We start from the raw sequence: 27,687 nt of genomic DNA on the forward strand, positions 1-27,687 counted from the left end.
CCACATTGACTAATAAAGGGTGAAACACACACAGTGCACATCTGTGACTCTATTCTGGTCAGCTTTGCTGATGAGGCCAGAAGGCGTCCTGCTTACATAAACAGCTGCTCTGGTGGAGGAGGATGTTATGCATAAATGTCGCTGCTTTTGAAGCAGCATCAACAATCATTTTTAATAAGGAACTGACACACAGTTTATAGGTGGGTGAAATGTGAGCTAGACCTGACAAGAGGCCTCATTCAATAATTGTATAGGTTTCAAAGGTATTCAAGCAGAGCATGAGAGAGACCGGATAACTGAGATGGAGGGAAAAAAAAGGGACGGTTATGTTTTTCATGACGTGACTAAAAGTGGAAAATAAATGAAACCGTGGGGAAAAAATGTCTGTTTCTCTCCAGTAAGCTGTTCTGTCAATTTGATGTGGTGACATCATGAGCGAAGTAACATTAACTGGAAATTTCCCAAGTATCCTACTGTCAGAAAAAAAAAATCACTCTCAATGATTTTATTGAACATGTTCAAACATGACTTAGTGCTAATCGATCATTCAACACTTTAGAATTGCAAAAAACTGCCTTTAGCTCTCAGACTTCCTAATTTGGAAATGTTCAGCATTGATGCGACTGAAGCTCAGCGCTGTCCTTGATGCTGTGACCATAATCTTGTTAAATAGGCTCAAGGTTCTTGCAGGCATTTCTGGTGCTGAGTTGAATTGGTTTACTTCATTTCTCTTTAGTTGGACATCCTGTATACGGTCAGATTAGTTTCCCTTGATTCTATTCCTGTGATCTCTGGGGTCCCCCTAGTCTCAGTTCTACACCCACTTTTATTTACTATTTTACATTCTTCTTTCATTAGCTGGTATTATTCAATCCCAAAGTCAAAACCTCCGAATACCTCTTATAAACTGAAAACTAAGAGGGACAGAGCCTTTCAGTCTGTGGCTCCTACACTGTGGAAAAGCAGAGGCAACTTGCTGATTTTGTTAGGATTTTCAATCAAATTTAAAAACTTTTTTATATCAGGGTTTTATGTCATATGATTTTAAGGTGTTCTTTTGTACAGTACTTTGTGACAGTGTCTGTATAATGCATATTATAAATAACTGTTTAATTTTAAGAAATTAACAAAAACAGTATTTAAGCAAATATTTTTCTTGATAAAACATTGATGATGAATCTCTAAATTCTTTACAAAGGTAGATGCTTTAACAAGTTTTCATCCTGCTGTGATTCTTTTGTTATATTCAAAATATAAACTACATCATATATGTATTTGTGTTAATCATCTTTCTTTACACAGAAAAGTTGTTGTTTGTTAAGGAAGCCATTTCTTTTATTAGATTGAAAAAAACACATTTAACACTAAACATTACATTTAATATTGCTTTTGGTCATATGTAATAATTCATTTCCCCATATATGATCCAATTTAGCAATGCCACCAAAATAAAAAAAACAAACCTTTCTCTGTCAAATATGATTAGATGAAACCAAAATGAAACTTTTCCTTTTTCACAACAAAAGAACCTTAGAGAAGCAAGAACAAATTGTCTTTCTTTGTTAAATTTTATTTAAAAATATTTAGAAACAGGAGCACAGGTGTAAACACACACTAACACCACGGTTGTTCCTTGAAGCAAATTCTTCGACATCAAACCAACTGGAACAAAAGCCACAAAGCAAACTTCACAGCAGCACTTTACCCTGTAGGCAGAGGTGTCAAAAGTATTCAAGTGTATTACTCAAGTAGAAGTATAAATCCTACTGCTTAAAAACACTTTTGTAAAAGTAAAGAGTATCAACTTAAGATTTTACTCAAGTAAAAGTGTAGAAGTAACATTTTTAAAACTACTTTAAGTTAAAAAAGGTGAAAGTAACGCAGGAAAAATATTAAAGAGAGATGCTTTACTGCTCTGTCCTATTAAAGGAAAAAATGTTCTACAATTCTGGACCATAACCCTTTTTCTACTTAATTGTTTAACTAATGGCAACAGTGTCAAATTGAACTCAGCATCATCTTGAAAAACTATTTATTTTGATATGTGGCAAACAACAAGTTGGTGCAGTGCAGAGTACAACCAAAAAGAAATGATCTGGATAAAACTAATTATTTTTATGTTTTGTATTTATTTTTTTAATACCAACAGGCCATAACGGAAATGGGCTAAAATGAAACAAAACTAACAAGCATGTTTTTAAATTCTAAGGAGTAGAAAGTAGAGATAATTGCAAAAAAATTTAACTTTAGAAATAAAAAGTTGTGTAAAATATAAATAATACAGTAAAGACTTCTAATTAAGTGAGGTAAAGCATTTGTATTGTTACTTGAAACCTCTGCCTGTAGAGCATCTTTCCTATAAATTCTGTGACAAAAAAACAGCATTCTAGCTCACCATGTTAAACATCACAAATCTCAAAACAATGTTATCACACATTTTATTCTGAAATCAAATAAAAGTCACAGAAGGTTAATCATTCAATGTACAGTAACACAGCTACCGTAAGCATCCAGGAATCTAGGAAAACAAAAGCGGAGAGATTTCCCTGCATTAAAAACCCTTCAGTCGAGCGTTTCTTCCTCCTCAGTGTTTTCACCTCATCAGATTCCTATGGAAATCTTTCAGATTTAAGAGAATCTGAAATGAGTCGAGACCCTTGCGTCATCATTAAAATTTCATCAACGCAAATATTTGCACCTTTAACTTTTGTTTTATAAACTGCGACAAAAAAATTACTTCAGTGGCACCAAAGGGGTCCAATTCTGATCAGAAATAATTAAAGTGCAGATGACAAGGGAAGGACAGGGTAGTACAGCAACCGGTTAAATGAAAAAGGCATTAAAATGAAATGGTTCTACAGAACTAGAATCAAAGGAGAAAGAACTATGTAAAACTTTTAAATTCAAAATAAATCACAATGCTGCTTCAGATTGATGTTTTCTGTCGGGTTAACCACATAAAAAAAGCTGAAACTGTTAGAAACAAAAGCTAAAGTAACAGATTATTTTCTACTTGGCTTATGAACACAGACTTAGCCTGTAAATCAGTTCCTCAGAGAGGCATTGGTTAGACTAAAAACACTCACCAGGATAAAGCTTTAGTCTGTAATAAATTATTGGGTGAAAATGTATCATTCCTGCTCCTAACAGGATGTAAAAACCGAGACAAGAAGAAACTAAACAACATGGAATTTCATTGAGCCTTTGAACTGGTCCAGTTCTGGATTTTTGGACATTTAGATCAGCTTTCCTGCAAACATGTTTAGCTATTTGTTCTGGAACCGAAGCAAAGCTGGAAGCACATCTGCCTTCTGAGATGAATCCAGGTTCAAACAAAGTGGTCTGGTAACTAACAGCCATGTCTCCAGGTTCTCTATGAAGAGGTGTGTTCGAGCTGCTCGTCCTGAAATGGGTAGCTAAGCGCTGGAGGGAAGCCCTGACTTCGAGGCAGCTCGTCCAGAAGAACCAAGTCCTCCACGTCCCTCCCTTTATACCGCCGCCTGCAGATCTTTACTGTCACCTTTCGCCCCTGAAAGACTTTCAGAGCTTCTTTAGAAGCCATGGCCTTGGCGGCCGACTCATCTCGCCCATATCCTGTTCCCATGTAGACCATCTGACAGCGGATTTCACACACATGGCCGTCCTTCTGAGTGCGGCCTGCGGGGAGACCCGCAATGTCCTTCAGCGGCACAAATACGCACGTCAAGGTCTGTTTGCACGATTCCACACAGCTCCGCAGGATTTCAAAGTGGTCAAGGTTGGGACCGAAGCCCCCCGCCGACACTAGCTTCCACGCCACAGCCTTATAGAGGCGGTTGAAGAAGGGCTGGTGCTCTGCTGGAGCCTGAGGAGGCGGCCCGGACTTCTGAGTCATGTTCCAAGCCGCATTCAGCTCATTAGGCGCAGCTTTGGCTCGCTTCACACAGCTGTCAGCATCTCCCTCTGTGAACGATAACAGATTGTTGTTGATGTAGAAGGAGCAGCATTTAATGAGGAACAAAGAGGTGAGCCTTTGGTACGGCTGTTAAACGGTAATTATGCTGAAAAGATGCTGCAGAGTTTAGCTTTAACAAGCTCCAGACTGTATGGAGATTAATAGAAAACTTGTCATCTAGTCACATCTTGATGCATGCAGACAAACTGTGAAAGTAGAAGGAACCCTTTACAGTGAGGAAAATAAGTATTTGAACACTGTAAAAGATATAATCTAAAAATACATTTAGAAATCACAATGTATGATTTTTTTTAAATATTTATTTGTATATTCCAGCTGCAAACAAGTATTTGAACACCTCTCTATCAGCTAGAATTTGACCCTCACAGACCTCTTAGTCTGCCTTAAAAATGTACACCTCCACTTCATTTATTATCCTAAATGAGATGCACCTCTTTGAGGTCGTTAGCTGCATAAAGACACCTGGCCACCCCATACAATAAGTGAGAATACAACTACTAACATGGCCAAGACCAAAGAGCTGTCCAAAGACAAAATTGTAAACCTCCACAAGGTTGGAAAGCATTACTGGGAAATTGCCAAGCAGCATCTTGAAAAAAACGTCCACTGTTGGACCAATCATTAAAAAAATGGAAGGAACTAAACATGACTGTCAGACTGGGGTTCCTAGTTGGGTCTCAATGATCCTAAGAAAGGGGAGAAATCATCCCAGAACTACACGGGAGGAGCTGATCAATGACCTAAAAAGAGCTGGGACCACCGTTTCCAAGGTTACTGTTTGTATTACACTAAGACCTGATGGTTTGAAATCATGAATGGCATGGAAGGTTCCCCTGCTTAAACCAGCACATGTCAAGGCCCGTCTGAAGGCTGATTATTACTCAGAAACCAGGTCAGCGGCACATATTCAAACTTGGAAACAAAGTCCAGTGGATCGTTTTTTAACTTTTTGGAACGATTTTCTCAGATGTTCAAATACTTATTTGCAGCTGCATCATACAAAAAAAAAAATCATACATTGTAATTTCAGATTTTTTTTTTTTTTTTTTATGTCTCTCACAGTAGACATGCACCTACGATGACATTATCAGAACCCTTCGTGATTTCTAACTGGGAGAACTTGCAAAATAACAGGGTGTTCAAATACTTATCTTACTCACTCTAGCAATATATAAAAAAGGATAAGTATGACTGTTTCAAATATTTTACAACGTTTGGCTTTTTTCTTTTTACTTCCCAATCAAGGATTATATTATCTTCGTAGAACATATTTTAAAAAATCTTGTTGTCGTGCTACGGCTAGATATGGAGAAGGTTAAAAAGGTTACTAAATTTTTCTATTGTCCTTTATTTTAACAAATCTTATTTCTGCAACATAAACTGACTTAATTTAAAGGCTTTTTACTCCTTTGATCACCGCAGGGCTCACTGTAAACACATCTTATATACTCCTAACTTAAAATTGCAAGTTTAAAGCAAAATCCCTTGAAACCAAACCAAATATTAACAGTCCTGTAAACTCTAACCAAGGTCACTTTACATGCATCACACTAATAAACAATGCACTGTGCATCACCATCTGTGGCGCTCCGCTTTCCTCTGCTCATGATTCCATCTTTTGTGGTTTTGTGAACAGGAGGGTCTTGGACAGCTATTCCCTCGCCCATCTTTCTGATCTTGTCCATGACAGCCTGTGGATAACTGGGATAAAGAGAAGAAAGTCAACAAAGGCTTTCACACGTAGTTACAAATGAGCTCATGGGGAAGCATTGAGTAGTATGTAGCTGTGCATGTAGTGATATTTCCCTCTCAGGTTGGAACGGTTCAAAAGCTAAATTGACACATTAGTCAGTTTTCTTTGTCAGCTAAATGACTTCTTTATTACTGGCCAAACAATTGTATACTTCATTTAAGGATGGCAAAATTCAAGCTGAAAATATTCTTTGCCAAATTTATCCATCTGGTAAATTCTCTACCCTCCACGCTGACATCATTTTTTTGCACCTTTCCAGACTTTCAGTCTAGATTTTTAGTTTTAAGAAAAACCAGACACACAAGACTTAATATTAGGAAATCGTGTAAGAACAATGACTATTATGAAACATTGCAATGAGTTGTGAAATGGCGGCTGGCATACAGAGTGGGGATATCTGACACTTTACCAGCAACAGGCAATTATGACAATAATTACAGGGCTCCAAACTGTCCTTTTGGTTCTAACCCTAAACACCCCAGCCGTACAAACCAAGCATTATAAGCGTTACAAGCATGTAACTTTTTGTCATTTCATTCTGCTTTTCTGAGGGAACCAAGATGGCAAAGGGGATTCAAACTGCCTTAGAGATACCTGGAAAGGAGGTCACAGCCTAGAGAGGGAGGACTGAATAGGTGAGAACTGGCTTCCAGGCTCCAGGATGCACAGATGACAGAAAGGCAGTGTGGTAATACAGAAAGGATCAAACTGAACCAGAGTGGATCTGTGTGATTTAAAACATATTAGGACTACCCATGTTGAAATACACAGAGAAATAAATGAGTCACTGGAATTCAGCCGACAAAACACATCTTTTAAAACAGTTAGGAACAACATAGCCAACATAATGCTGGCTTGATCAGATAGCCATATTGGATAGAGGCTTATCTCTGCATGCTTATGTCACATCTGCTATTATTATTAAATCATTCAAATACTTTTTACATTACAGTTGCAATTCTAACATCACTGTGTGCAACAAAAGAGGATATTATATCCAAAATACCCGGCATGCATAGTGGGCATCCCAATCCTACATTTCACATGTTGGATAAACTTATAGTGCCCTTGAGGCCCATACAGCCCCCTAAGATGCTAAAGTGCACAAAAATCATTGGAATGTTGTGATGAATAAATAAACAGAAAGGTATCAAGGGAATGTGGTTCTTTTGTAATCAATATCATCACAACACTCTGTAGTTGTATCATAATTAGATGTTTTCTTTATATTTTGGAGCCCTAAGTTATATTCATTATATATTGAGCATCCTTATTTAAAATGGATGAATGGACAGAAAATCAGGTAGACAGAGATATGAAGTCCTAATCAGGGGCGGATTTAGGAAATTTGGGGCCCTAGGCATAAACAGGCAGGGGGCCCTCTGAATTGGGAAGACAACATATAAAACAGACCCATTATACAGATAGAAAATGTTTTATAGAATAGACATACATTATTTGTTCTACGTTTTGTCCCTCTCTTCTTGTTTTCCTCTCTATGTTTTGTACTACGCTGACTTTTCATGCTCTCTCAAAAGGAATGAAAGATCTTGTCCAATCACTGAGCTCACTTAGCTGATTGCTCCTTCCTGTGTTTCCAAAAAGTCTACGGCAAAAGTAAATAACAGTCCTTTTCACTGTAGACAAGCCATGATCTGCTTATCTGTTCTCCATTTTTCATTTGGATGAAATAATAGCTGCATGAATCATGGCAGCAGACAAAATAGAGGAGAGCAGGAGGCAGGGTTACCAATCTACAGGCTCTGGAGGGCAGAGTTAGCTGCTTTTATATGTTGTCGCCAAAGTCTCCAGTAGCAGAAAAAAGTAGCTAGATTTGGCACTAGGCGCTTTTTTGTAATAAAAGTGCTAGAGGGGTCGGAAAAGTAGCTAAATATAGCGACAAAAGCGCTACGTTGGAAACAATGCTCTTTGCACTGTTTGTTTTCAATTGGTTTGCTGCTATTTGTTTGGACCTTTCTGAACATGTGCAGCAAATTGACTGATCCAATATGGTGGACACTGGGGGGGGACTTAGACAGACTTAATATTAAAAGCGTTCTGATAGCATTTCCACCAAAGGATTTTTATCAAAAACATAATCAATGTGCACAAATAAGTCATAGCTGTATTAACTATACATGTAAAAGGAGTTTTATGGGCCCCCCAGGAACTTGGGGCCCTAGGCCAAATCTGTGGACAATTACTCTCTTTCAGGAAGGCGCCAACATACCAACACACACAGGACAGAAAAGTATGCTTAATCTTCCATTAACCACAGGACAGAAAAGTATGCTTAATCTTCCATTAACCTTTAACTTATCTTTAAACCATGCAGGGGAAGAAATGAGGGGAATCAAAGTAAACTTAAACAAGCACAAGAGCATCATTCTAAGTTTGAACAATGTTTAATTTGAATGTTTTTGTTTTAATTAATGTTCAGTGGTGACTGCTGGTTCCACTAAACTTTCTTATGTGGACATGTTCCGTTCAATGTGTCCTACCTGCAGCCCAGGAAGACGTGGTTGGCCCAGACCATGGACAGAGACAGCAGCTTGTCCAAACTGCTGCTGGAAGTCCCCGGCTTCACAGTGGGGAAAGCCTCCATGTTTCTCAGTATGAACTCCCTCCGAGCAGACCACTGCTTGTTGCTCTCACAGTAGCCCCGAAACGACTCGACCCACTGGGCCAGCTGAGGGTTCTGCCTCAGGTAATCTGAGACATCATCTCCACACCTCACCCCCGACATCCCTGATCGATACAGGAGCAGTGATTCCCAAAAGTTCAGTCGCGAATCAAAGTTAGAACGACTTAGATTAGCATTACAAATCCTGTAAAACGTGTAAAGGTAATTCAAACTGTTCGATATTTATGTTTTGAAGCTACTGGCTCCCCTAAATAAATGATTTACATGACTACTAACGAATGTTTCCACACTACAAAGTGTCTCACCTGCTGACGTTAAGTTGAACCTTAAGACAAGTCGAGAAAGTTCAGCTAAACCAGGAGGCCCAATAAGAAACACAACGTCTCTGTTATCTTATGCGCAGTAAACAATAAAGCCTTCATTGTTTTTCGAATAATTATCTCTTCGTTTTAAATAAAAAACTCACATACTGCGCTATTTCTGTTGCTAGACGCTGCTAGCTAGCTACATTGAATAGTGACGTAAGAGTTGCACCTCGGCAGAAAAACTACATTTCCCAGATGTCATACGTTAAACTACCAGATGCCATTCCTAAAAAACAAATAATTTTTTCATGAAATATTAAGAAAACCCCAAATCACGATGTCTGTTTTTTTTGTAGGAATTTTATTTTAAAATGGAGAAAAATTGCTTAAATTAATCTGCTTCTGGTAACCATAGTAACACCGGAAGTGCAAACTTTCATCCGGTGACGTTTTCCGGCTCCTCTCGGTGTTATGGCGGTTTGTTTTTACCTCTGAATGAAAACTAGATATCTGCTCTGGTATTTATGTATTTATTTTTTCAATTTTAATTATTTGAAGTAAATATGATCCACGAACTGTTGCTCGCGCTAAGCGGATACCCCGGGACCATCTTCACGTGGAACAAACGGACAGGTTTGCAGGTAAAATTAGTGCAAACGAGAGGTTCGCTATTTGCTGTATGAGAAATAAACCCTTCATTCATAAGGTGGATTTATCAAGTATATGATTTCGACAGGGGAACTCATATGAAGGCAGGAATTCCACGGAGTTTTTTTTTATGGTTTTCATTTGATAAAAAACATCATTGTCTGTAATTTTCAGTGTAACAGAAAATTAATGAAAAAAAAGATATTTAGGGCATGAATTTGAAATATTATGCCGACTATTGACTTGACAGTAGTTCAACAGACGCTTATTGACGCTGTCCAAAAGGGATTTTTTTTTGCTTCACTCGATCTCTATTCTTCCACTCTACAGAATCTTTTAATCTCTAACGTTCTGCTTTCTCTGCTTTTTCTCATACTAGCTTTGCCTTGTCTGTTCCTGTTCAGCTGTGACACCATCCTGGAGAGAAATATCAGCTGTGCTGCCGCCATCAACACCTTTGTTTATAGATGTTGGAGATTGGCCTGTTTTTCCATTGTAGTCCTGTTTCTCTGACTGTGACTGCCTGGATGTGATCTCTTCATCCTCTGACATGGGAGCTGGCTCAGAGCTTGTCTGCCTGGCTGTGTGTTTCCTGGGGCTGCCTTTTACAGTTGCTTTTTGTGTCTCTGCTTCTGTCTCATTGAACCCCAGTCGGCCTCGGCAGATGGCCGCTCACACTGAGCCTGGTTCTGCTGGAGGTTTCTTCCTGTTAAAAGGGAGTTTTTTCCTCTCCACTGTCGCTACAAGCATGCTTAGTGTGAGGGATTGCCTTAGAGTCAATGTGTCAATACAATCAACTGGTTTTCCTTAGATAGAAAACTTTGAATCAATTTGACTGTATGATCTGGTGAACTGTAAAGTGCCTTGATATGACATGTGTTGTGAATTGGCGCTATATAAATAAACTGAATGGGTATTTATTCACAGAGAGTGGAGTTGGAGCTTCAAGGGTCACCAAACAGGCCTGTTCAGGACATAGGCTGCCAATGTCACATTCCTTGTGTGAATGCACTTAGCATCTTTTTCACATCAGCTGATTGTAAAAACACTAAAGGAGATTTTGCAGGTTTTACATATTTTTAAAGTTTTTTTTTTTTTTTGTATTTTCGCCAACGTGTATCAGGGATCCTCTTTATAGATGATGGTTGATTTTTTTTCTCAAAAAGCCCTCTGCTTATTCAGAGGTTAACATCAAACACCTTTTTACTCACAGGTGTCCCAGGACCTCCCCTTCCTTCACCCCAGTGAGACAAGTGTCCTGAACCGGTTGTGTAAACTCGGCTCAGATTACATTCGCTTCACAGAGTTCACAGAGCAGCACACTGGTCACGTCCATCATCAAGTGAGTTTAAATATGATTCACGAACTGTTACTGTTAATTCCACATAAAGAAATCCAAAATGAAGACCTCCATTATTCCAGCTCATTTTAATCTGTCGAATTTTTGTTAGACTTAGAAGAATCTGTTTTTAGCATGAATTGGAATTAAAGAAACATGAGTTTGCATGTGGTGTTTTTATTTTTAGGAACATCACACAAACCAGCCTAGCCAGACGGGTCTTCATGGAATTTACCTACGGGCCTTTTGCACCGGACTGGACTCCATGTTGCAGCCGTACAGGCAGGCCCTTCTGGACCTGGAACAGGAAGTAAAATCATCATGCAGCCATTAGCATCAGCTCACTAAGTATGCAGCGTAAGCAATATTAAACTTGTGTCTGTCTTTCAGTTCCTTGGAGATCCGCATCTGACGATATCCCATGTGAATTACAAGCTCGATCAGGTAATCTATGGAACAAACTCCCAGATTAAACATTAAGATTGTTGTTCCAGAAGCTGTGTTTCACAATGATATCTCAGGTTGCATAAAACTGTACTTGTTTGATAAAGTTTCAGCTGCTGTTTCCCTCTGTTATCGTGGTGGTGGAGACCATAAAATCCCAGAAGGTAAGGAGTTTCATAAAGAAAATGTTCAGGACTATGATCTAAGCCATTAGATTTGTGACCAAGGAGTGCTTCACATTGTGATGTAGAGCTCAGTAGTACTGTAATGACTATTCTTATTCTATGTATTTTCCAGCTCTATTCCAGACGCTCTACATCTCTACCGTTTACCCTTTTTTTTTGCCTAATCCCTGATCTTAAAAGCCTGCTTTCTTTTGTTACGATTACATTTTCTACCATTACATCAATCCAGTTAGATGTTATTTAACCACAGCTGGTTAACAGAATTATCCCTGCTGCTGTAGATTCATGGCTGTCAGATCCTGGAGACTGTGTACAAGCACAGCTGTGGGGGGCTTCCTCCGGTACGCATGGCTTTAGAAAAGTAAGTCTGCTCCAGTCTGAATTTTAAAGCTTTTTTTCAAATTCTTTAAACTAGAGTCATTTATAGCAGTGCAGGGAAACATATTTTTACATGTCCTTTTCACAGCTAATAGATATGCTTCGGTATTGTAAAAAAATATGTTATTTGTGTCACTGTCATGAGCTTTGCATGGAAAGCAGGCTGAAACTAAAGCAGATTGGTATCTTTTTTTTGTTTGTTTCTGATTTACAGAATAAAACCACTTTTTTTTTTCTTCATGCATCCTGCAGGATTCTGGCTGTGTGTCACGGCGTGATGTACAAGCAGCTTGCAGCTTGGATGCTGCATGGGCTGCTGCTGGATCAAAGCGAGGAGTTTTTCATAAAGCAGGGCCCCAGTGCAGGTGGTGCTGTTGCCAACCAGGATGAGGAGGAGGAAGATCTGGGATTGGGAGGTTTGAGTGGAAAACAGCTCAGAGAGTTGCAGGACCTGGTAAGATCCTGCATCAAGATAAGTATAGAAGATCTCAGATCCTGTGTTTCTGTGATGGGTTTTAACTCTTGGCTGCTGTGCAGAGGCTGATCGAGGAGGAGAACATGCTGGCTCCATCCCTTCAGCAGTTTTCTCTGAGAACAGAGATGCTGCCATCTTACATCCCCATCCGAGTGGCTGAGAAGATCCTGTTTGTGGGCGAGTCCGTTCAGATGTTTGAAAACCACAACCACAGCCCATCCATAGCTGGTGCCGTCTCCCAGATATGTGTACATTATTGTGACACCACTTGCTTATTCTGATCACTGAACCATGCCTTTGTTGCTTTGTTTCAGGCTCCATCTTAAAGCACCAGGAAGACGCGTTTGCTGCTGAGCTGCACAGACTCAAACAGCAGCCTCTGTTCAGTTTGGTGGACTTTGAAAATTTGATTGATGGGATCCGAAGCACGGTTGCAGAGGTTAGTTCAGATCTTTGAAATCAGCCAGTAAATAACTTCTATAGAGGGAGCTTTTTCAAATGATATCTGATTGTTGCACAGCATCTGTGGACGCTGATGGTGGAGGAGGCGGATCTGCTTGAACAGCTTAAGGTTTGTGATCATCGTTTCTGCAGAAAAAATATTTCTAAAAATGGATCTGCACTTACCTTTGCAGTCTCTTCTAGATTATCAAGGACTTCTACTTGTTGGGTCGCGGGGAGCTCTATCAGGTTTTTATTGACCTCGCTCAGCACATGCTAAAGGCGCCTCCGACCGCAGTCACTGAGCACGGTTAGTATGCCTGCAGAGGTCCGCCTTCATCTGAGTTTTTGCTCTGTCTTTGTTTATTTTGTTTGTTTATTGCTTGAAGATTTAGTTTTGTTTTTAGATTTTTCTTTTTTTCCTCATGCTTTTATTATCAATTTTATTTTCTCTTCAGTTTTTCATTCTTGCCTTTTTTTATTTTCTCGGTTTTTTCTCCCTCATCTATCTCCTCGCATTTCCCTCTCTTCTCCTTATTTTATCAGTTTTGAATGGTCCAAAGGCAACCCTCATTCTAAAAACTCTGTTGCAGAATCAGTTTTCAGCTCCATAGTGAGTGACATAAGAAAAACTGGACAAATGCTTGATCTTGTGTGGGATTGAAGGAACTTACAACCAGAGCCATTAGTTTAATGTTTACACAGTACTGCTTCTTTTTTTTCCTTTTCTGTTTCAAATCAGTACTCAAGCTCTTTTCACTCATTTTTATATTGGAGGTGGAAGATCACAAAGTTCATGCTTTTTCCTGTGATATCAGGCCTTCACAACTGAAGTTAAGATAGATCTTCACACCATTGTTCTTTAACCATGTGGTTTAACATGATGGAAAAGTGTTTAAAGCTGTTTCTTTTTTACCTTCCAGCTGTTGTTGCAGTTTTCACCTTTTTCTGTTTCTTTCTACCTTCAGATGTTAACGTGGCCTTCCAGCAGGCGGCTCACAAGGTTCTTCTGGATGATGACAACCTGCTGCCTCTTCTGCACCTCACTGTGGACTATCAGGGCAAAGACGGAAAAGGTCTGCTCATGCCTTTAGCTTACATAAGCTGCTCTGCAGATCAAATAAGATTCTGCTAGGTTGTGTACAGTGATGAGGCATGCTAACTTGACAGTTGACCTGTTTTAAAATACTAGTTTGAGACTGTATGAGGCTGAACATGCTCTCAACAGATTATTTAAAAGATTAATTTATTGATTATCTCTGGTCTTTTACTAATTCCTGTAAAGTACATGATACTTTACAGAGGTTAGAAAGTACTTTCTGGTTGACATTTCCCTGTGCTTTCTAAACCTATAGGATATTTTAAGGGTTCCCTCCTAAAACTTTAAAGAAGTATAATTTGTTGACCTACTGGGTACTTATTTAGAGCTTTAAATTATTTTCTAGTCTTTTTAAAAAAACAACAAAAGGGTTTCCATGGGTCATTAAAAATCATTAAAAGTCACTAAATTATTTTTTAAATTAAGGCCTTAATTGGCATTAAAAGTCATTGAATGTGATTATTGTGGAATTTAAAATGCTTTATTTAAAACAAGGAATTTGGAAAGTGAGGAATTTGGGACATGACTGTAGCCTGTCGACGGTAAAGATGACAAAGGATTTTGCCGTGTATATATGATAGCCATGGGTACTTGTCGATGGCATTGAAATTATTTCTAAAAGCATTAAATTAGAGTTACTCATTCCTGTTTAAACCCTGAACAATGCGCAGGCTAAGGCAGGACAGTTGATGGGTAAAATCAATTAATCAAATTTTCTGTTTATGAAGATTTCATCTTAAGAAAATTAAGATATTTTTTTCACCAGTGCTGGGCTTCCTTAGCTCAGAGTGACATCATTTCATCACTTTTCATTCTGTGATTTAATTTGATAACATTTAGTCATATATGTTTGTTATTTTTCCATTGTTTCTTGTGAAACGCTTTTTTTCTAGCATTTTTAAAGCTTGAATTTCATTGTCCTTTGAATTAAGGTCATCAAAGGGGATGATGGAAATAAAAGCCTGTTATTGAAAGTAATGTAGGCCCATGTAATTTGACTATTCTGTAATGAAACTTAAGGGAGAAAAAAAAATCAATCAGATTTTGTCGGAGATTAGATAAAAAAATAAATAAATTTAAAAAATGTATCTGTCAATATGCTCTATCCAGAACTCCAAAAGTGGAAAAGTTAGAGTTTCACCTGATTTAATTTAGTAAAAAGTATTCTTTAAGGAATCTTTGGCTATTTAATAATTAATCTAATAATCAGAAAAATAATCAGCACATTAATCGATTTGCAACATAATCGTTAGTTGCAGCTCTTTACATTTCTACTACTTCATGGAACATAAATGCTATTTGGAGGCAACATTCCAGGCCCCTATAGGGTATTATCTGTTAAGTTAGAAACCTACCACTATTTTTACAGTGTACTTTAACCTACTTCCATTGTACTCCCATTTTATTTTCTGGTACTTTTAGGATCATACAGGGTTCTTTCAGAGATCTTTCTAAAATATGCGGAAGACTACATTATTGACCCTTGACTCTATTTCGTGTAAAACTTTGACGTGCAGAACAATTATTTGACTTGTTTTGTTCTCTTAAGTGAGATGCATGACTTCAGATGGGTGTTCAGGTTTGTTAACAGTTGGGTTTTATGTTTAACATCAGTAACATCAACATGTTTCAGACCCATCAGGCCCCAGAGAAGGAGCCACCCCTCCTCAGGATGCGTCTCCTCGTGAGGTTCCTCTCACAGGCTGGGCGGCTCTCGGTCTCACCTACAAAGTTCAGTGGCCGCTTCACATCCTCTTCACTCCTGCTGTCCTGGAGAAGTATGCGTCACTTGGACTATTTTTTTCATTGGAATCTAATACGAGGCAATCCTCTTTACCACCTGTCCCTCCCCTTGTGGTGTTTAGGTACAATGTGGTGTTCAGGTACCTGCTCAGCGTGCGGCGGGTGCAGTCACAGCTGCAGCACTGCTGGGCTCTTCAAATGCAGAGGAAGCACCTGAAGTCGAGCCAGTCAGATGCAGTCAAGTGGAGGCTCCGTAACCACATGGCATTCTTAATCGACAACCTGCAGTACTACTTACAGGTAAGAGGAACAAAGTTCAGGTGGTGCAAATATATCTTCTGTTGACTAACCTTAAAATGTTCTTTTAATGACCAAAAATATTCCTCTTTGTCTCTAGGTGGACGTCCTGGAGTCTCAGTTCACTCAGCTGCTTCAACAGATCAACTCAACCAGAGACTTTGAGAGCATCCGACTGGCCCACGATCATTTTCTCAGCAACCTGCTCGCTCAGTCCTTCATCCTCCTGAAGCCGGTAGAGCCGCTGAAGCCAGGCCAACCCAGAGTCTGCTGCTGAAATTCATCTTTCTGTCTGTAACACTTGACCTGTCTGCAGGTGTTCCACTGTCTGAATGAAATCCTGGAGTTGTGTCAGAGCTTCTGCTCTCTGGTAGGTCAGAGTGTGGCCTCACAGGACGAGAGAGGAATGGCCCAGCAGCTTGACCTGCTGGTGAAGGTAAACGCTGCTCTGTAGCTTCTGTCCACAGATCCGATTCATTGTGCTAACAGTGGGGCTTTTCAGGGGTTCCGGCGGCAGTCCTCCCTGCTGTTCAAAATCCTTTCCACTGTGAGGAACCATCAGATCAACTCTGATCTGGCTCAGCTGTTGCTGCGTCTAGACTACAACAAGTTTTACACACAAGCTGGTGGCACTTTGGGCGGGTAAGACCCAGATTCCAACCAAATCTTCCACAAAATGATCCAAACTGATTCTGTTTGTCTAATAAAATCCCTTCTTCTAGGATTTAAGGGGATTTCTACTGGAACTGGACTGAAGCTCCTTAAAAAACAAAAATGCAGGTCTGCTGCGTGTATCTTCAAATATGAAGAGACGGTCAATTTATTCAAGAAAACAGTCTCTATTATGATATATTTTATAACTGAAAGTACAGTCGGTGTTGCACGTTACTGTATCAAAAATGAAAGAAAGGAAAACCAGGAATCCGTAATGTAGAGCCCCACAGGAGGGTTTTCTAGTGTTGGGTTTCTTTTATGTCCCTCTTCTTGAGCAAACTTGATTTCAATCAAAGGCTCATTAACAGACCCTTGCCAAAGTAATTCAGTCATAATTCTACACTTGTTTCAAAAATTGCATTAAATACTTTAAATAGATTTATAATTAAATGTGCTAAAATGCATCAAAAATTTGATTGAGTTATAAACTGTTTAACTTTATGGGTGAAGCCAGTATTGATCCTTGATACCTGCAGCCCTTAGCAAGATGGAGTACATCATTCAGGAATATAGTTTAGTCCTGTGACAGCAAACACATCTTTAAAAGCTGCAGGATTAAGTTCCCGCCTGTATTTAGATGTTTGCCTTCTACCAGCTGTTCAACAGGGAGTTTGTTTTTTGACTAAACTGTTTGTACACACATGAAAATACATTTGAATTCTTTTTGTGCAGCTATGTATCTGCAAGCCCCCTATGAAGATTGTGACTCACTTGGTTTTACTTCATGTATAAAATGTAAATATTCAAAAGCCTTTTTAGAAACTACAAACAAAATAAACACGTCAGTTAAAATGAAACATGTCACAATTTATTGTCCCATAAAAACACAACTTATGTACAGCAGAGGCATGCAACAGAATATGGAGCTTGGTCAAAGACCTTATGGACGCATGGAGTCAGATTATGAGGAGGATGATGATGAAGAGGTGGAGTAGTCATGACGATACTGAGGCCTGCTGTGGAAACCTAGACGCTCCCCACAGATCACACTTTGGATGAGCCATTCGGGAGACACCATCGGCACTTCCTGTGATGTCACACTTCTCTCCACCGCTGGTGGACATGTGTCATCCGTCACTACCACATCGTACTTTCCGGCTGGAATCTCTGCAGAAGGCAAAAACAGTTAACAAACTTTTGCCGACAGATTTTGGAGATAATATCAGGATGTGGGTCTGATACCAGAGCTGTCTGCGTCTGTCTGGAACTGCTTTACAGATGAAGCTCCACCCATCGTCATGAGCTGGGCCCAAAGCTCGTCTAGTTTCTCAGACACCAGGAGGACACGGAGAGCTTTGAATGGGCTGGAGCGGGGATGCCTGGGGAGAAACAGAAAAGGTCAGTTTAAATGAGCTCCTGCCTTATTTCAACTAACAGGTTGATTCTGCTGCATCTCACCACTCCACTATGGCATCATCGGGGCCCACGCCAGCTGGCAGCAGGTAGTTCCTGTAGTTCAGGAGCTTGTTCTCTTTGCAGCAGTCTCGAACCCAAATGTGGGACACACATGGAACGCCGCTGGCTAAACACAGCAGGTATTTCCTGGTGCGGCAGTGCTGGTCAGCAATGAGCAGGCTCTGATATGCTGCTTTACACTGAAGATGGAGGAAGGAAGGATAAAGGACTACGAGTCAGTTCAGGAGAGTCCATATGTTTCCCTTTCAAGCTGGTAGACTTCTTGTTAAACATTTTAATGTTTCATTAAATCTAGCACCTTGAACTTCAGATTTGGTTTGATACAGAACATAAACATCAGTGATTGAACAGATTTAAATTAATCTGACACAGTGCCATGGACACATCTGGACACCCCATAGAGCTGATTTCCTCTGATTTTATTACTTTTCATCTTTTTCCTATTTATTTACCTTCACCAAAGGAAATAAAATATTTTCTTATTAATTTTAAAGATCTAAAGACTTTAAGACTCTTCTATGCTTTTATACATCAGCCAAACATAGAAAAGATGAAAAAGATTTTTTTTTCTGTTTGTATTCTTGGAGCACAGCAAACAGAAGGTGCTTCAAGATTTCTGTAGATCAACTGGGACCATGTTTTTGTTGTATTCTATGCCCTGACCTAAAAAACGTTTGACACCATTTTTTATTTTGAAAAATGAAGACCGTTTATCTCAAGATTTAACATTCTTCCGGTCTAGTTTGTATTCCGGGGTTCATACCTGCTCCTCATTGAAGTCTGGTAGAATGAAGCCTCCGCCGGCCTGCAGCTGTGACTCTGTGTATGGTTTGTTGTACGGACCCGTCTGAACGTAATCTGGTGTTAAAATAAAGAACATAGTTTCAATGCTCTTATTAAAAACCAAAACAAAAAAAAGTTGTTGTTTTTTTCTCTAAGTTTCGAACTCTGGGTGGCCCAGCTTGTTTTGGTTGATCAGGATGTAGAGAACATAGACTCTGGCTCACCCTCCTCATCATCGCTGGTAACCTTGTTGGTCATCCGGTCGTTCTCAGATGACGCCGTCAGCATGAAGGCGAAGCCCATAAACAGAGATGTGTTCTGAGGAAGCGGGCCGTGAGTCTCTGTGATGTCACAGGACCGACCCGGGAGATCCGTGCCGCTGCCGGAGGTATTACAAGTTCCAACCCGGTGACCTGAGGACAGGACACAATTATTTACATTAGAGAGGAAATATCACAAAGAAACGACTTTTCACCTTAAAGTAGTAGCAAAATATATTCAGGCTAACCCGAGGTTCTTAGAGGTTTCCTGATCTAAATTCCGAACTACACTGAAATCAGTCTAAGTCTGTTGATAGGTTTAAGTTAATCAGATTTTCATTTAATTTTTTTTATTTTCAGGAGGACGGGCTTTTAATATGAAAAATGTAGACAAGAAAAGATGAGTGGACAATGGAATGATGGTAAACTCATAGCTGGATGGACGGATGACTAAGATGGGCTGGAGAGATGAACACATGTAGAAATGAACAAAACAGAGGACAGACAAGTAAGGAAGGAAGGAAGTCATAAGAAGCAGTTGGATTTTGGTTAAAATGAACAGCTCAACAAAAATACTCTCCAAATGGGTGAAAATTGAACATTTTTATACATCCTAACTGGGATATCTGACAGCTTAAACACCAGTTGAAATAAATCCTCCACCAGTTCACCACACCAATAACAGATCAGCAGCATGTCATTCATTACCAGGTCAGCCTCAGCAGCGGCCATCAAACAGCAGCCGAGGAGGACAGGCACGGGCCGGGAGCGGTCAGAATGTCTCGGTTATAGATCAACCAGGACAGGATTCACAAACAATCAGGAATAAATGCTTTAAAAAGAACTCTTTAAAAACATCTCGCATGGGGAAAAAGACTGAAACAAACGCAGTGTAAAAATAAATCCTAAAAGTCAGTTTCTTTTAAAAAAGATAAAATTTCCTATGTTTTAAAATCATCGACAGCTTATAAAACTCGTCATTTAAGTTAAAATCTAAAAAAAAATTGCTTTCTACCAATAAAACCTCAAACAGCCAACCCTAGAGTCATTCCCCATAAGCCCACCCCACCCAGCTGTTAAAGGTTTATTCATGGTCCAGGCAGGTTGATCCCGTACCAGCTCTGACTCCTCCCCCTCTCCGTCCCCTCTTAGAGGGGTTCCTGTTCTCCTCAGAGGACATCAGCTTCCTCTTCCCGGAGGGGCCAGGGGTCCGAGGACTGCTGGAGGAGCTGCGGGTGGGTGTGTTCGGACCCGAAGGGGTTCCCCTGCGCCTCCTCTTCCCCTCCACCAAGTTGTCTGAGAAACACAACATGAAGAAGAAAAATGTATCTATGATTAAATGTGGTGGTAAAGATTCCCAGTCATTCAGGTCATATTCATTCCAAAAAAAAAAGTTCGAAACAATCCACTGGACTTTGTTTCCAAGTTTGAAGACGTTTCACTTCCCATGTAGGAAGCTTTTTCAATTCAAATTGTCATGAAAGGCATTGAGTTCGACACTTTATTCAGTAGCCCATCACAAGCTGGTTTTTGTTTTGAAAACATGCAAACTGAAACAGACGAAGGCTCCACCCCTTTGGAATGGGGGTCGTTTGGCTTCTTTTGTAAGCCCGCAGTGCCCCATACCAGTCAAAGTCTCTGAAAGGGGTGTCGCTAAAGGGAATTGTTGGTCTGGCTGAATAGGCGAGGTCACCAAGACAGCATTTATAACATTTAAGGAAATAAATTACAGTACTTTATAGAACCGCCTTAGGTCTATATGAACGGGTCTTTTACAAAGCTGGTGAGGTAATGAAGCAGAGGAGGAGCAGACTGAAGCCATGCACTTTTGAAATTATTCTTTTTCAAAATAAAAACTGTTGAAACACCACCTCCTTCCTATTTTACAGTTTATAGTGTCCTAAGCAGGGTCCTAGTAGCAGAAGCACACAGCCTTCCCACATACTCATAAACACTTTGTCAAAAACTGCCTAAAGTACAGTGTTATACTTTGGTGGGCTGTTTATTATATTAAAAATTCACAAATCGCATTTGTTTTTTTAAATATTTTTCATTATCTTTATTAATACTATTATTATGGAAAAAACTCCTTCAGCCATGAATTAAAGCGGACATTGGGATTACTGCTCAAAGGTAGTTCTCATAGCATCCAGCAGATGTCGCCACTCAAAACTATCAAACATATCATGCATGGTGTTAAACTGGGTCTTAAAAATTGCCATCGCTAGTTTCAGGTGGCCAGAAAATAAGTGTGACCTTCTGCAGTTTAAAGACTTAAGCTGCACAATCACCAACTGGATAAAGTATTCAGCTCTAAACAGGTTTCTTACCCAGACTGATGTCTGAGGCTTTGGTCAGAGGGGTGGTGGGCTCATAGGGTCCCAGGCTGTGCTGCTCCCTCAGCTTGTTTCCCTGCTCCAGCGACAGAATGACTGCCGTCCGGTTGTACCACTGCTTCTGACCGTCCTTCTCCACGCTGTAGAACAGCTCCTGACCCTCCGTTTTATGGCCCTTTACAACCCCTGCAGACAAAGTAACACCATAAAATGAATCGGGATAAAAATACAAAAAATAATCAGAGAGCCTTCCTCCTGTTCCTCACCTATACTGAAGTACTCATCCTCCAGCAGAGCGGTGACCTCCGTCTCCAGTGGGATGGGATCGCACAGCAGGATATCCTTCCCCGCCACCTCGCACTCGTAGCCGTCGTCAAAGCGCAGCCGGAACCTGCTGTCTCCAGCATCCTTCATAATGCGTCCTGAGTAGAAGTAGCCGTTGGAGGACCACTTAGCGACAACCCGCAGGCCCACGAAGCTGCTGCCAGCCAAGATGGCTTCCTCTGGCGACGACCTGAGGGAATCCAAGCGACCCAGGGGCTCAGGGTCGGAGGGGCTGACGGGCAGGCGTGGAGGAAGCATGCAGGTGTAGGGCTCATCCTCCGAGGAGGAGTGGATCTGGGAGTGAGCACCGAGCCTCTGCAGTGGTCCGACACCACCCCCCCTAAAAAAAAAAAGAAGCAGAGGTCTTCTAAACCCATGTACAACTTTTCAGCTCTCTAGCTACCCTAAAACCCCTCAGTGGTTCCCTCTAAACCTGAACGGTTCCACATTCAGCCTGCTGAATTACCACCTACCGCTGTGGACAGACACTCAGTGACATAGTCACACTAATATAATCCGTGTTACAACATTAAGATGTATAAATGTTGGCCTGTATATACTGTGCATAAAGAAGGTCTTGTATACATCTGTTCCAAGTATAAAATGATCCACCTGGATGATTATATAAAAGCCCCAGTTTGCCAAACTTCTGGGCTTTATAAGGACGGTTTGGTTTAAGTTGAGGCAAAAATGGAAACAAGGACTTAAAAAGAAAAAAAAAACAGAAGGTTTTAAAACTTTTTTTTTTTTTTTTTAGATAAAGCAATGTTGAATCAGAGGAAGATTTATTTATTTCAGAGACACTGCCTTTTTTTCCTTTATTAACTACTGCAGGAGTGGATTTATAAAGAAAGTTGGGAAAATGTGCTTCTGAACAGCTGATAAAGTGTGCAATTTTATCAAGTTATTAAGGAAGTCAAATTTGTTAAATTATTACATTAAAAAAAATAACAATACTACACACCTAATGACAGCTTTTAAGTTGCTATTAAAATCAACTTGAGGCCTCTGTTTTATATCTGTAGCTTTTTTGGTGTTTCTTGACAGTGAATAACCTCTACCGGTTAACCACCACCAGTGGACAACCCAAAGATCCTCATTAGAGCTTCCTGTACAACATCCACCTTAAATGTGCTAAACACACATATTGGCTCTCTGTACTATAGAGAGCCAATGTATGCTTTTGCATTTGAGATGCAAACATGGGTTAAAAGCAAAACCAAACAATAAATACTCTAAATATATCACACTGCCTTAAATCAAATATTTATAGAGAATTATTGATTTCAGAATCCCTGAAGCCTTTAAGCCGATGATTAACCTGGAGCTCATATGGTAGTAATCGGTGAATTTTTATAAATCAGCCAGCTTGTTTGTTACTTGTTTGCACTTTATGTCAATTTTTTCTAATAGCAAACATAACTGGCATCATACTGCTTATTTTCAAATTCACTGGCTGAATACTGTAATGACATTAATTGAAATTAATGTTTATTTTAAGAGTTGTTTTGTATTTTAAATTTATAGATTTTAAGGACTATGGTTAGTGTTTAAGAATTGTTAAGCCTGTTTTGTAGGGAGAACCCTGCAGTAGTCTGTGTGCGTCTCCAAAATCCAACATAATTCCCTCCCCTCTTTCAGCCTGAAGGCAACGGTGTATGATCTGTAAAAAGTTATATTCTTTAATTTTAAGTAATCTAAGGGGAGCTCTCTATGATTTCATGTTGCCAATTAAGGCATGTTTTTGCTTCTGTAAGCCTATGAAGGAGAAACATGATCTCAGCTTTTAGGTTTTATAAATGGAAACTGCTTTTGTGACACTGAAGAAAAAAAAAAAGAACACATATTTTTCTTTGGCTTTTTTTGGTTGTTATTTTTCAGGAAAAACAAAAACAAATATACATTTGATGAGAAAGAGTTCTGTGAGAAGCTCAACTACAGAGTGTTAGTAAAAAGTAGGAAAGCAGAGGAGCTGAAGGCCGTAAGTGTCTAAGCAGTCTGGCTCCTCATATGGGCTGAGCCTCATGAAGGACTCACCTGGACAGGGAGCAGCGGGATGGGGGCCGGCCCCTTCTAGACCTTCCTCTGGGGGACAGCGGGACGAAGGCCCGGGATCCAAAGGTGCTGCCGCCTCTGCCCACAGTGACCACTGACCCTGCCCTGTGACCCCTGTGACCCCTCTGTGGATGCCCACCTCCCCTCCTGGGACTGCAGACACACAGAGGGGATGAACGGAGTCGGTCAGACTACACAGTCATCGGTCTGAGGGGGCGTTTTAAACGCCTTAAAAAAACCCAGACTGAAACCTGTGACAACCTGGACCTGAACCAAGCAAGGTCAATGAATCACTGGGAAATCAGGGTGTTAAAAAGTCAGAAGAAAGTGAAGGAACGACCACTCTGCATGCACACCTTACAGGCAGGTCAAGCAAACGGAGAGGAGGGTCGGTTCAGGTGGTACCTGACGGTTTTCGACCCTCTGCTGGGCGGCATAATAAAGTCGGGCCTGGTCGAGCTGATGCTGCTGCTCGTCCCTCCAAAACTGTGATGTAGGCTGGAAGCCTTGGAGGACGGGGAGCTGATGTCACCGAGGTCACCGGAGGTCACTGAGCTGCTACCTGTGCGACAAGGAGAGATGTCGCTGTCCAACACATGACAGTCCACCACGGGCTCGTCGCTCTCCTGAAAACACAAGAACACGTTCAACATAGAGACGTTCTTCAGCCGCAGGACAAGGATCTCAATCATTGTCTGATTTATTCATCTATACAGTTTTTAAATTTCCAGTAAGTAAAAAAATATTTTCAATTTTCTTTCAGGTTTATAATAATCAGCAACCTACAGACCTATCCCTGATAAAGATGTGGACAAAACATGAAAATAAATCAATTATTTGATTCTCACAATATGTAGACAAAATAAAACCACCTTAATAACAGAACAAAAGGGTAAAATAAATACTAAGATTACATCATTACAGGAATTAGTATTAGACATGCGCTCAGCTAAAGTGTAGACCTACACTGCAAAAACAATCCAGAAATAAGTAAAAAATGGCTTAAATTAAGTATATTTAGCCTTAATTTGAGCAGGTAAATAAGATGATTTGCCAATGGAATGAGTATTTATACTCTTAAAATAAGATAGTTAGATAATATTTACTTGAAATAAGACGATAAAATAGTTTTTTCTTATTTTAAAAGGAAATTGTCTTGTTCCATTGGCAAAGTGTCTTACTTACCTCCTCAAATCAAGGAAAAACACACTTATTTTAAGAAAAAATAACTTATTGAGATTTCTATTTTTTGCAGTGTAATGGGTCTAAAAAACATTTCACATGAGCAGAAGGCCTCTCTACCTCTGTGACTCTGCGGTCCACCTCTCTGCCGTCCTCATAATAAACGTCTGTGATGATCCGTGTGATGGTGGTCCGGACCTCCTGAATGGTGCGGACGTGTCTACGGTGGGATGGCGCCGCGGTTCTTCTAAATGATGGCGATTCTGGTTCACTCTTTAGACAGAGGAGCAGAGTGTAAACAGTCAGAGACACAAGCAGAGCTTCCTGTTATTTAAAAAGGCTTAGTTGTCTTTACCCGGCCAGGAGGAGAACGCAGGCCTAGCCCATCGAAGCTGGTCTGCTGGGAGACGTTCCGCTGCTGGGACTGAGACGCACAGTAACAGAGCAGTTATGACGGGTCCACATCAGCTAGATTTGGGCTTTTTCATTTAAAAAAAAAAAAATTCAACTCTCAGCACATGCAAACAAAAACACACCACAGATTCAATGCTACTCTGCTTTAGTAAATAAAGATAAAACCAAACAGGTACAGCACCTTGTGGAACCACCTTTATTAAATCACTAGTCATCATCATCTTTTCATGATACGAGATGTTTTTTCGTTGCTTGGTTTCAGGAAAAACAACATTATAGCCATACAACTCAACACCTATTAGCAGTGGAAAAGTCTGTGCCTGATAACCTGTAAACTAAACTAACATGCTGCTGACACACCTTGCTGGAGGGAGTAGCAGTGGTGGCATTTTCAGATGCCTTCTGGGAAGCCTCCCTCTCTGCCACGCTGTTTGGAGGAGGCAGATTTGGAGCTTCTGATGGTTCTTGCGTCTTCTCAGGTGGTCCTGCAGGAATGTTGGTATCTTTAAGGCTGTTCTGCGGCGCTGACAACTCATCCTGCTGCGACAGCTCAGACTGGCTATTGGGGAGGCTGTTACAGCCCAGTGAGGAGCTGCTGCGTGGAGAGGCAAACAGTTTCCCCCTGAAACAAAAAACATTGATACACGTGAGTCTTCAGAAGAACAGATTTGTCACATGCTTCCCAGTCATATGTATTTATTCTGTTGACATTTTGTAAAAAATAAGCAATTTAAGTTTGATAAAGATCCTACACCAGTCACCACAATCATCACAAAGTAATGAGCTGATGTGTAAAACGAAATCCAACCTCAGGACTAAATAAGGATTATCAACCCTTTTGTGCTCATCAGTATACCTTCTGTAGGATGGTCAGTCATACAGGATTTGTCTGTATAGGGAAAAATAAAATGTGCATTCATCCTTTCTAAGGTGGCACTGAGGTGTTCAAAGACACGATGTAGTAAAACTACCACTTTTTGGCCGGATACAACTTATGTGACACTATAGAGAGGCTCCGACTAGACAGGGTGAGCAGATCTGTGTAGATTTTTTTTTCACTTCTCTCTCTATGCCACACAAATTTATACAATTGCCCACATTTGACTTGAACAGATGATGAAAAGTTATTAGAAATAAATACATTTAAAAAACAACTGTCGCAGCTATAAAGCAAAGAGTGACTTTATGAGTCTGTGCAGCATCTCAAACCAGAACAGATAGAGAATTTTTATAGGTCTATATCAAAAAAATAATGGGAACTACGTTTAAAGAAAAGGAAAAAGCAGCAATAAAGGTTGTGGGACTCCTTAACTCCTATCATGTGTATTCTTTTTTATGTTTCATTGACTGTCTTTGCACAAATTTGTCCAGCTTGCTATATACACAATGTGCGACTCCAAACCGACTGTTTCACTGTGTGCTTAACAGATTTTATTTTGTTTCTTTTGAAGTGTTTTACTTTGCAATATCATCTCTCTTCCTGCCAGACTCATGAAATTGCAGCTGAATTTCTGCGTAGATCCGACTAAAATAGACCCCAGGTCTATTTTAGTCAGATCTACAGATCGAAAGGAAAATTAGATTGTGTGTGTTCAGGTCTTTATTTGAAAGACTATAGAAAAGCCATTTAAATCCAAGTCTCCCTCTTGAACAAACAGAATGCAGTCCATATGAAGATCTAGAAGTCAGAACATAAACTGGTATTTACAAGGTATGTAATATCCAAGCTTCCAGAGTGCAAAACTAGACAACAGATTAAAATTCTTTCATTCACTCTACTGTGAAATAAAAAACAACAACAAACCAAGTGACAAACCTTCTTCTTTGTAGGACCGCCTTCCATTTTAATATGGGGAAAAATGGTTGTTTCATCTACAGCAGCTCATTTTGTTCAGATGGTTCCTAATCTTTTTTTGATTAGTTTGTATCTTTATAAATGAAGCCTAAACAATTTTTTGCCCATGTCAAAAATGGAAATGACTTATACCTATAACTCATGAATAAATTTTAATTCTATCTGTACCCGGGGTTGTTCACTTATGTTTCCATGCCTCCAGCACCCTTTCCTTTTTTCTACATCAGAGTTGTGTGCACTGACCTCACATTTTCCACCTGTGAATACGGATGGCATGGATCTGATGGTTTAGTATCTACGAGATTCAAAGCTCTAATTTTTGAAAACGCAAGCTTAATAAATGAGACCCCTGAACTTGTCCAAACATAGAGCTGCCCATTAGTGTCTCTGTTTTTCCAAACGCCAATCATCTTGTGGTTTGTACAGACGGCAGTTTGGAAATCCAAGTCAACTTTTGTAGGAAAAAAATATATATATATATCTTTCTCCTTCAGAATTGTTTAGTCTTTCCTAAATGTTGTGTCATGAACTGGAACATTTAACCCGTCAACAGAGGTTTGAACAGTCTGAGATAGAGCTGCTGGGATTTTGACTTTACTCTTAATATTGCAAGGTCCACTTGAAGTGAATTCAGTCTTAAAT

General features: G+C 40.0%; 3 protein-coding genes across 4 annotated transcripts in view; 1 reads left to right on the top strand and 2 right to left on the bottom strand.

Moving 5' to 3' along the window:
- Positions 1 to 1,549: 1,549 nt before the first annotated feature.
- LOC119798847 (CDKN2A interacting protein) lies at positions 1,550 to 8,887 on the bottom strand. Its single transcript, XM_038308492.1, has 4 exons — positions 8,658 to 8,887; positions 8,210 to 8,456; positions 5,532 to 5,656; positions 1,550 to 3,942 (listed from the first exon to the last, which is right to left on the bottom strand). The coding sequence occupies exons 2-4, from the start codon at positions 8,452 to 8,454 to the stop codon at positions 3,374 to 3,376; spliced, it is 939 nt and encodes a 312-aa protein (XP_038164420.1). The 5' UTR covers positions 8,455 to 8,456; positions 8,658 to 8,887; the 3' UTR covers positions 1,550 to 3,373.
- A 223-nt stretch (positions 8,888 to 9,110) lies between these two features.
- tubgcp4 (tubulin, gamma complex associated protein 4) lies at positions 9,111 to 17,217 on the top strand. Its single transcript, XM_038308456.1, has 18 exons — positions 9,111 to 9,298; positions 10,519 to 10,647; positions 10,832 to 10,954; positions 11,035 to 11,088; positions 11,196 to 11,252; positions 11,555 to 11,634; positions 11,904 to 12,105; positions 12,189 to 12,354; positions 12,441 to 12,565; positions 12,647 to 12,697; positions 12,772 to 12,877; positions 13,536 to 13,643; positions 15,300 to 15,444; positions 15,532 to 15,709; positions 15,807 to 15,941; positions 16,023 to 16,142; positions 16,209 to 16,348; positions 16,429 to 17,217. The coding sequence occupies exons 1-18, from the start codon at positions 9,221 to 9,223 to the stop codon at positions 16,433 to 16,435; spliced, it is 2,004 nt and encodes a 667-aa protein (XP_038164384.1). The 5' UTR covers positions 9,111 to 9,220; the 3' UTR covers positions 16,436 to 17,217.
- Positions 17,207 to 27,687, bottom strand: part of tp53bp1 (tumor protein p53 binding protein, 1) — a 29,759-nt gene continuing 19,278 nt past the window's right edge. For both annotated transcript variants that reach the window (XM_038308455.1, XM_038308454.1), the window contains exons 17-29: positions 25,551 to 25,812; positions 25,132 to 25,200; positions 24,897 to 25,049; positions 24,000 to 24,220; positions 23,577 to 23,747; positions 21,482 to 21,879; positions 21,210 to 21,401; positions 19,996 to 20,175; positions 18,844 to 19,032; positions 18,600 to 18,694; positions 17,819 to 18,015; positions 17,603 to 17,739; positions 17,207 to 17,527 (exon numbers count right to left, since the gene is read on the bottom strand). In XM_038308455.1, coding sequence (XP_038164383.1) covers positions 17,322 to 17,527; positions 17,603 to 17,739; positions 17,819 to 18,015; positions 18,600 to 18,694; positions 18,844 to 19,032; positions 19,996 to 20,175; positions 21,210 to 21,401; positions 21,482 to 21,879; positions 23,577 to 23,747; positions 24,000 to 24,220; positions 24,897 to 25,049; positions 25,132 to 25,200; positions 25,551 to 25,812 — 2,470 coding nt within the window. In that variant the 3' untranslated portion in view covers positions 17,207 to 17,321. The remainder of the gene's footprint in view (positions 17,528 to 17,602; positions 17,740 to 17,818; positions 18,016 to 18,599; positions 18,695 to 18,843; positions 19,033 to 19,995; positions 20,176 to 21,209; positions 21,402 to 21,481; positions 21,880 to 23,576; positions 23,748 to 23,999; positions 24,221 to 24,896; positions 25,050 to 25,131; positions 25,201 to 25,550; positions 25,813 to 27,687) is intronic.

The sequence above is a fragment of the Cyprinodon tularosa genome, unplaced genomic scaffold (assembly GCF_016077235.1).
Source record: "Cyprinodon tularosa strain WSP-4 unplaced genomic scaffold, ASM1607723v1 ctg638, whole genome shotgun sequence".
Lineage (NCBI taxonomy): Eukaryota > Metazoa > Chordata > Actinopteri > Cyprinodontiformes > Cyprinodontidae > Cyprinodon > Cyprinodon tularosa.

Coding starts and splice junctions, on each gene's coding strand:
- LOC119798847 (XM_038308492.1), bottom strand. CDS start 8,454: ATGTCGGGGGTGAGGTGTGGAGATGATGTCTCAGATTACCTGAGGCAG. Junction 5,657..8,209: donor CACGTCTTCCTGGGCTGCAG/GTAGGACACATT, acceptor TCTTTATCCCAG/TTATCCACAGGCTGTCATGG. Junction 3,943..5,531: donor AAAGCGGAGCGCCACAGATG/GTGATGCACAGT, acceptor TATCGTTCACAG/AGGGAGATGCTGACAGCTGT.
- tubgcp4 (XM_038308456.1), top strand. CDS start 9,221: ATGATCCACGAACTGTTGCTCGCGCTAAGCGGATACCCCGGGACCATC. Junction 11,089..11,195: donor TGAATTACAAGCTCGATCAG/GTAATCTATGGA, acceptor TGTTTGATAAAG/TTTCAGCTGCTGTTTCCCTC. Junction 15,710..15,806: donor ACCTGCAGTACTACTTACAG/GTAAGAGGAACA, acceptor CTTTGTCTCTAG/GTGGACGTCCTGGAGTCTCA.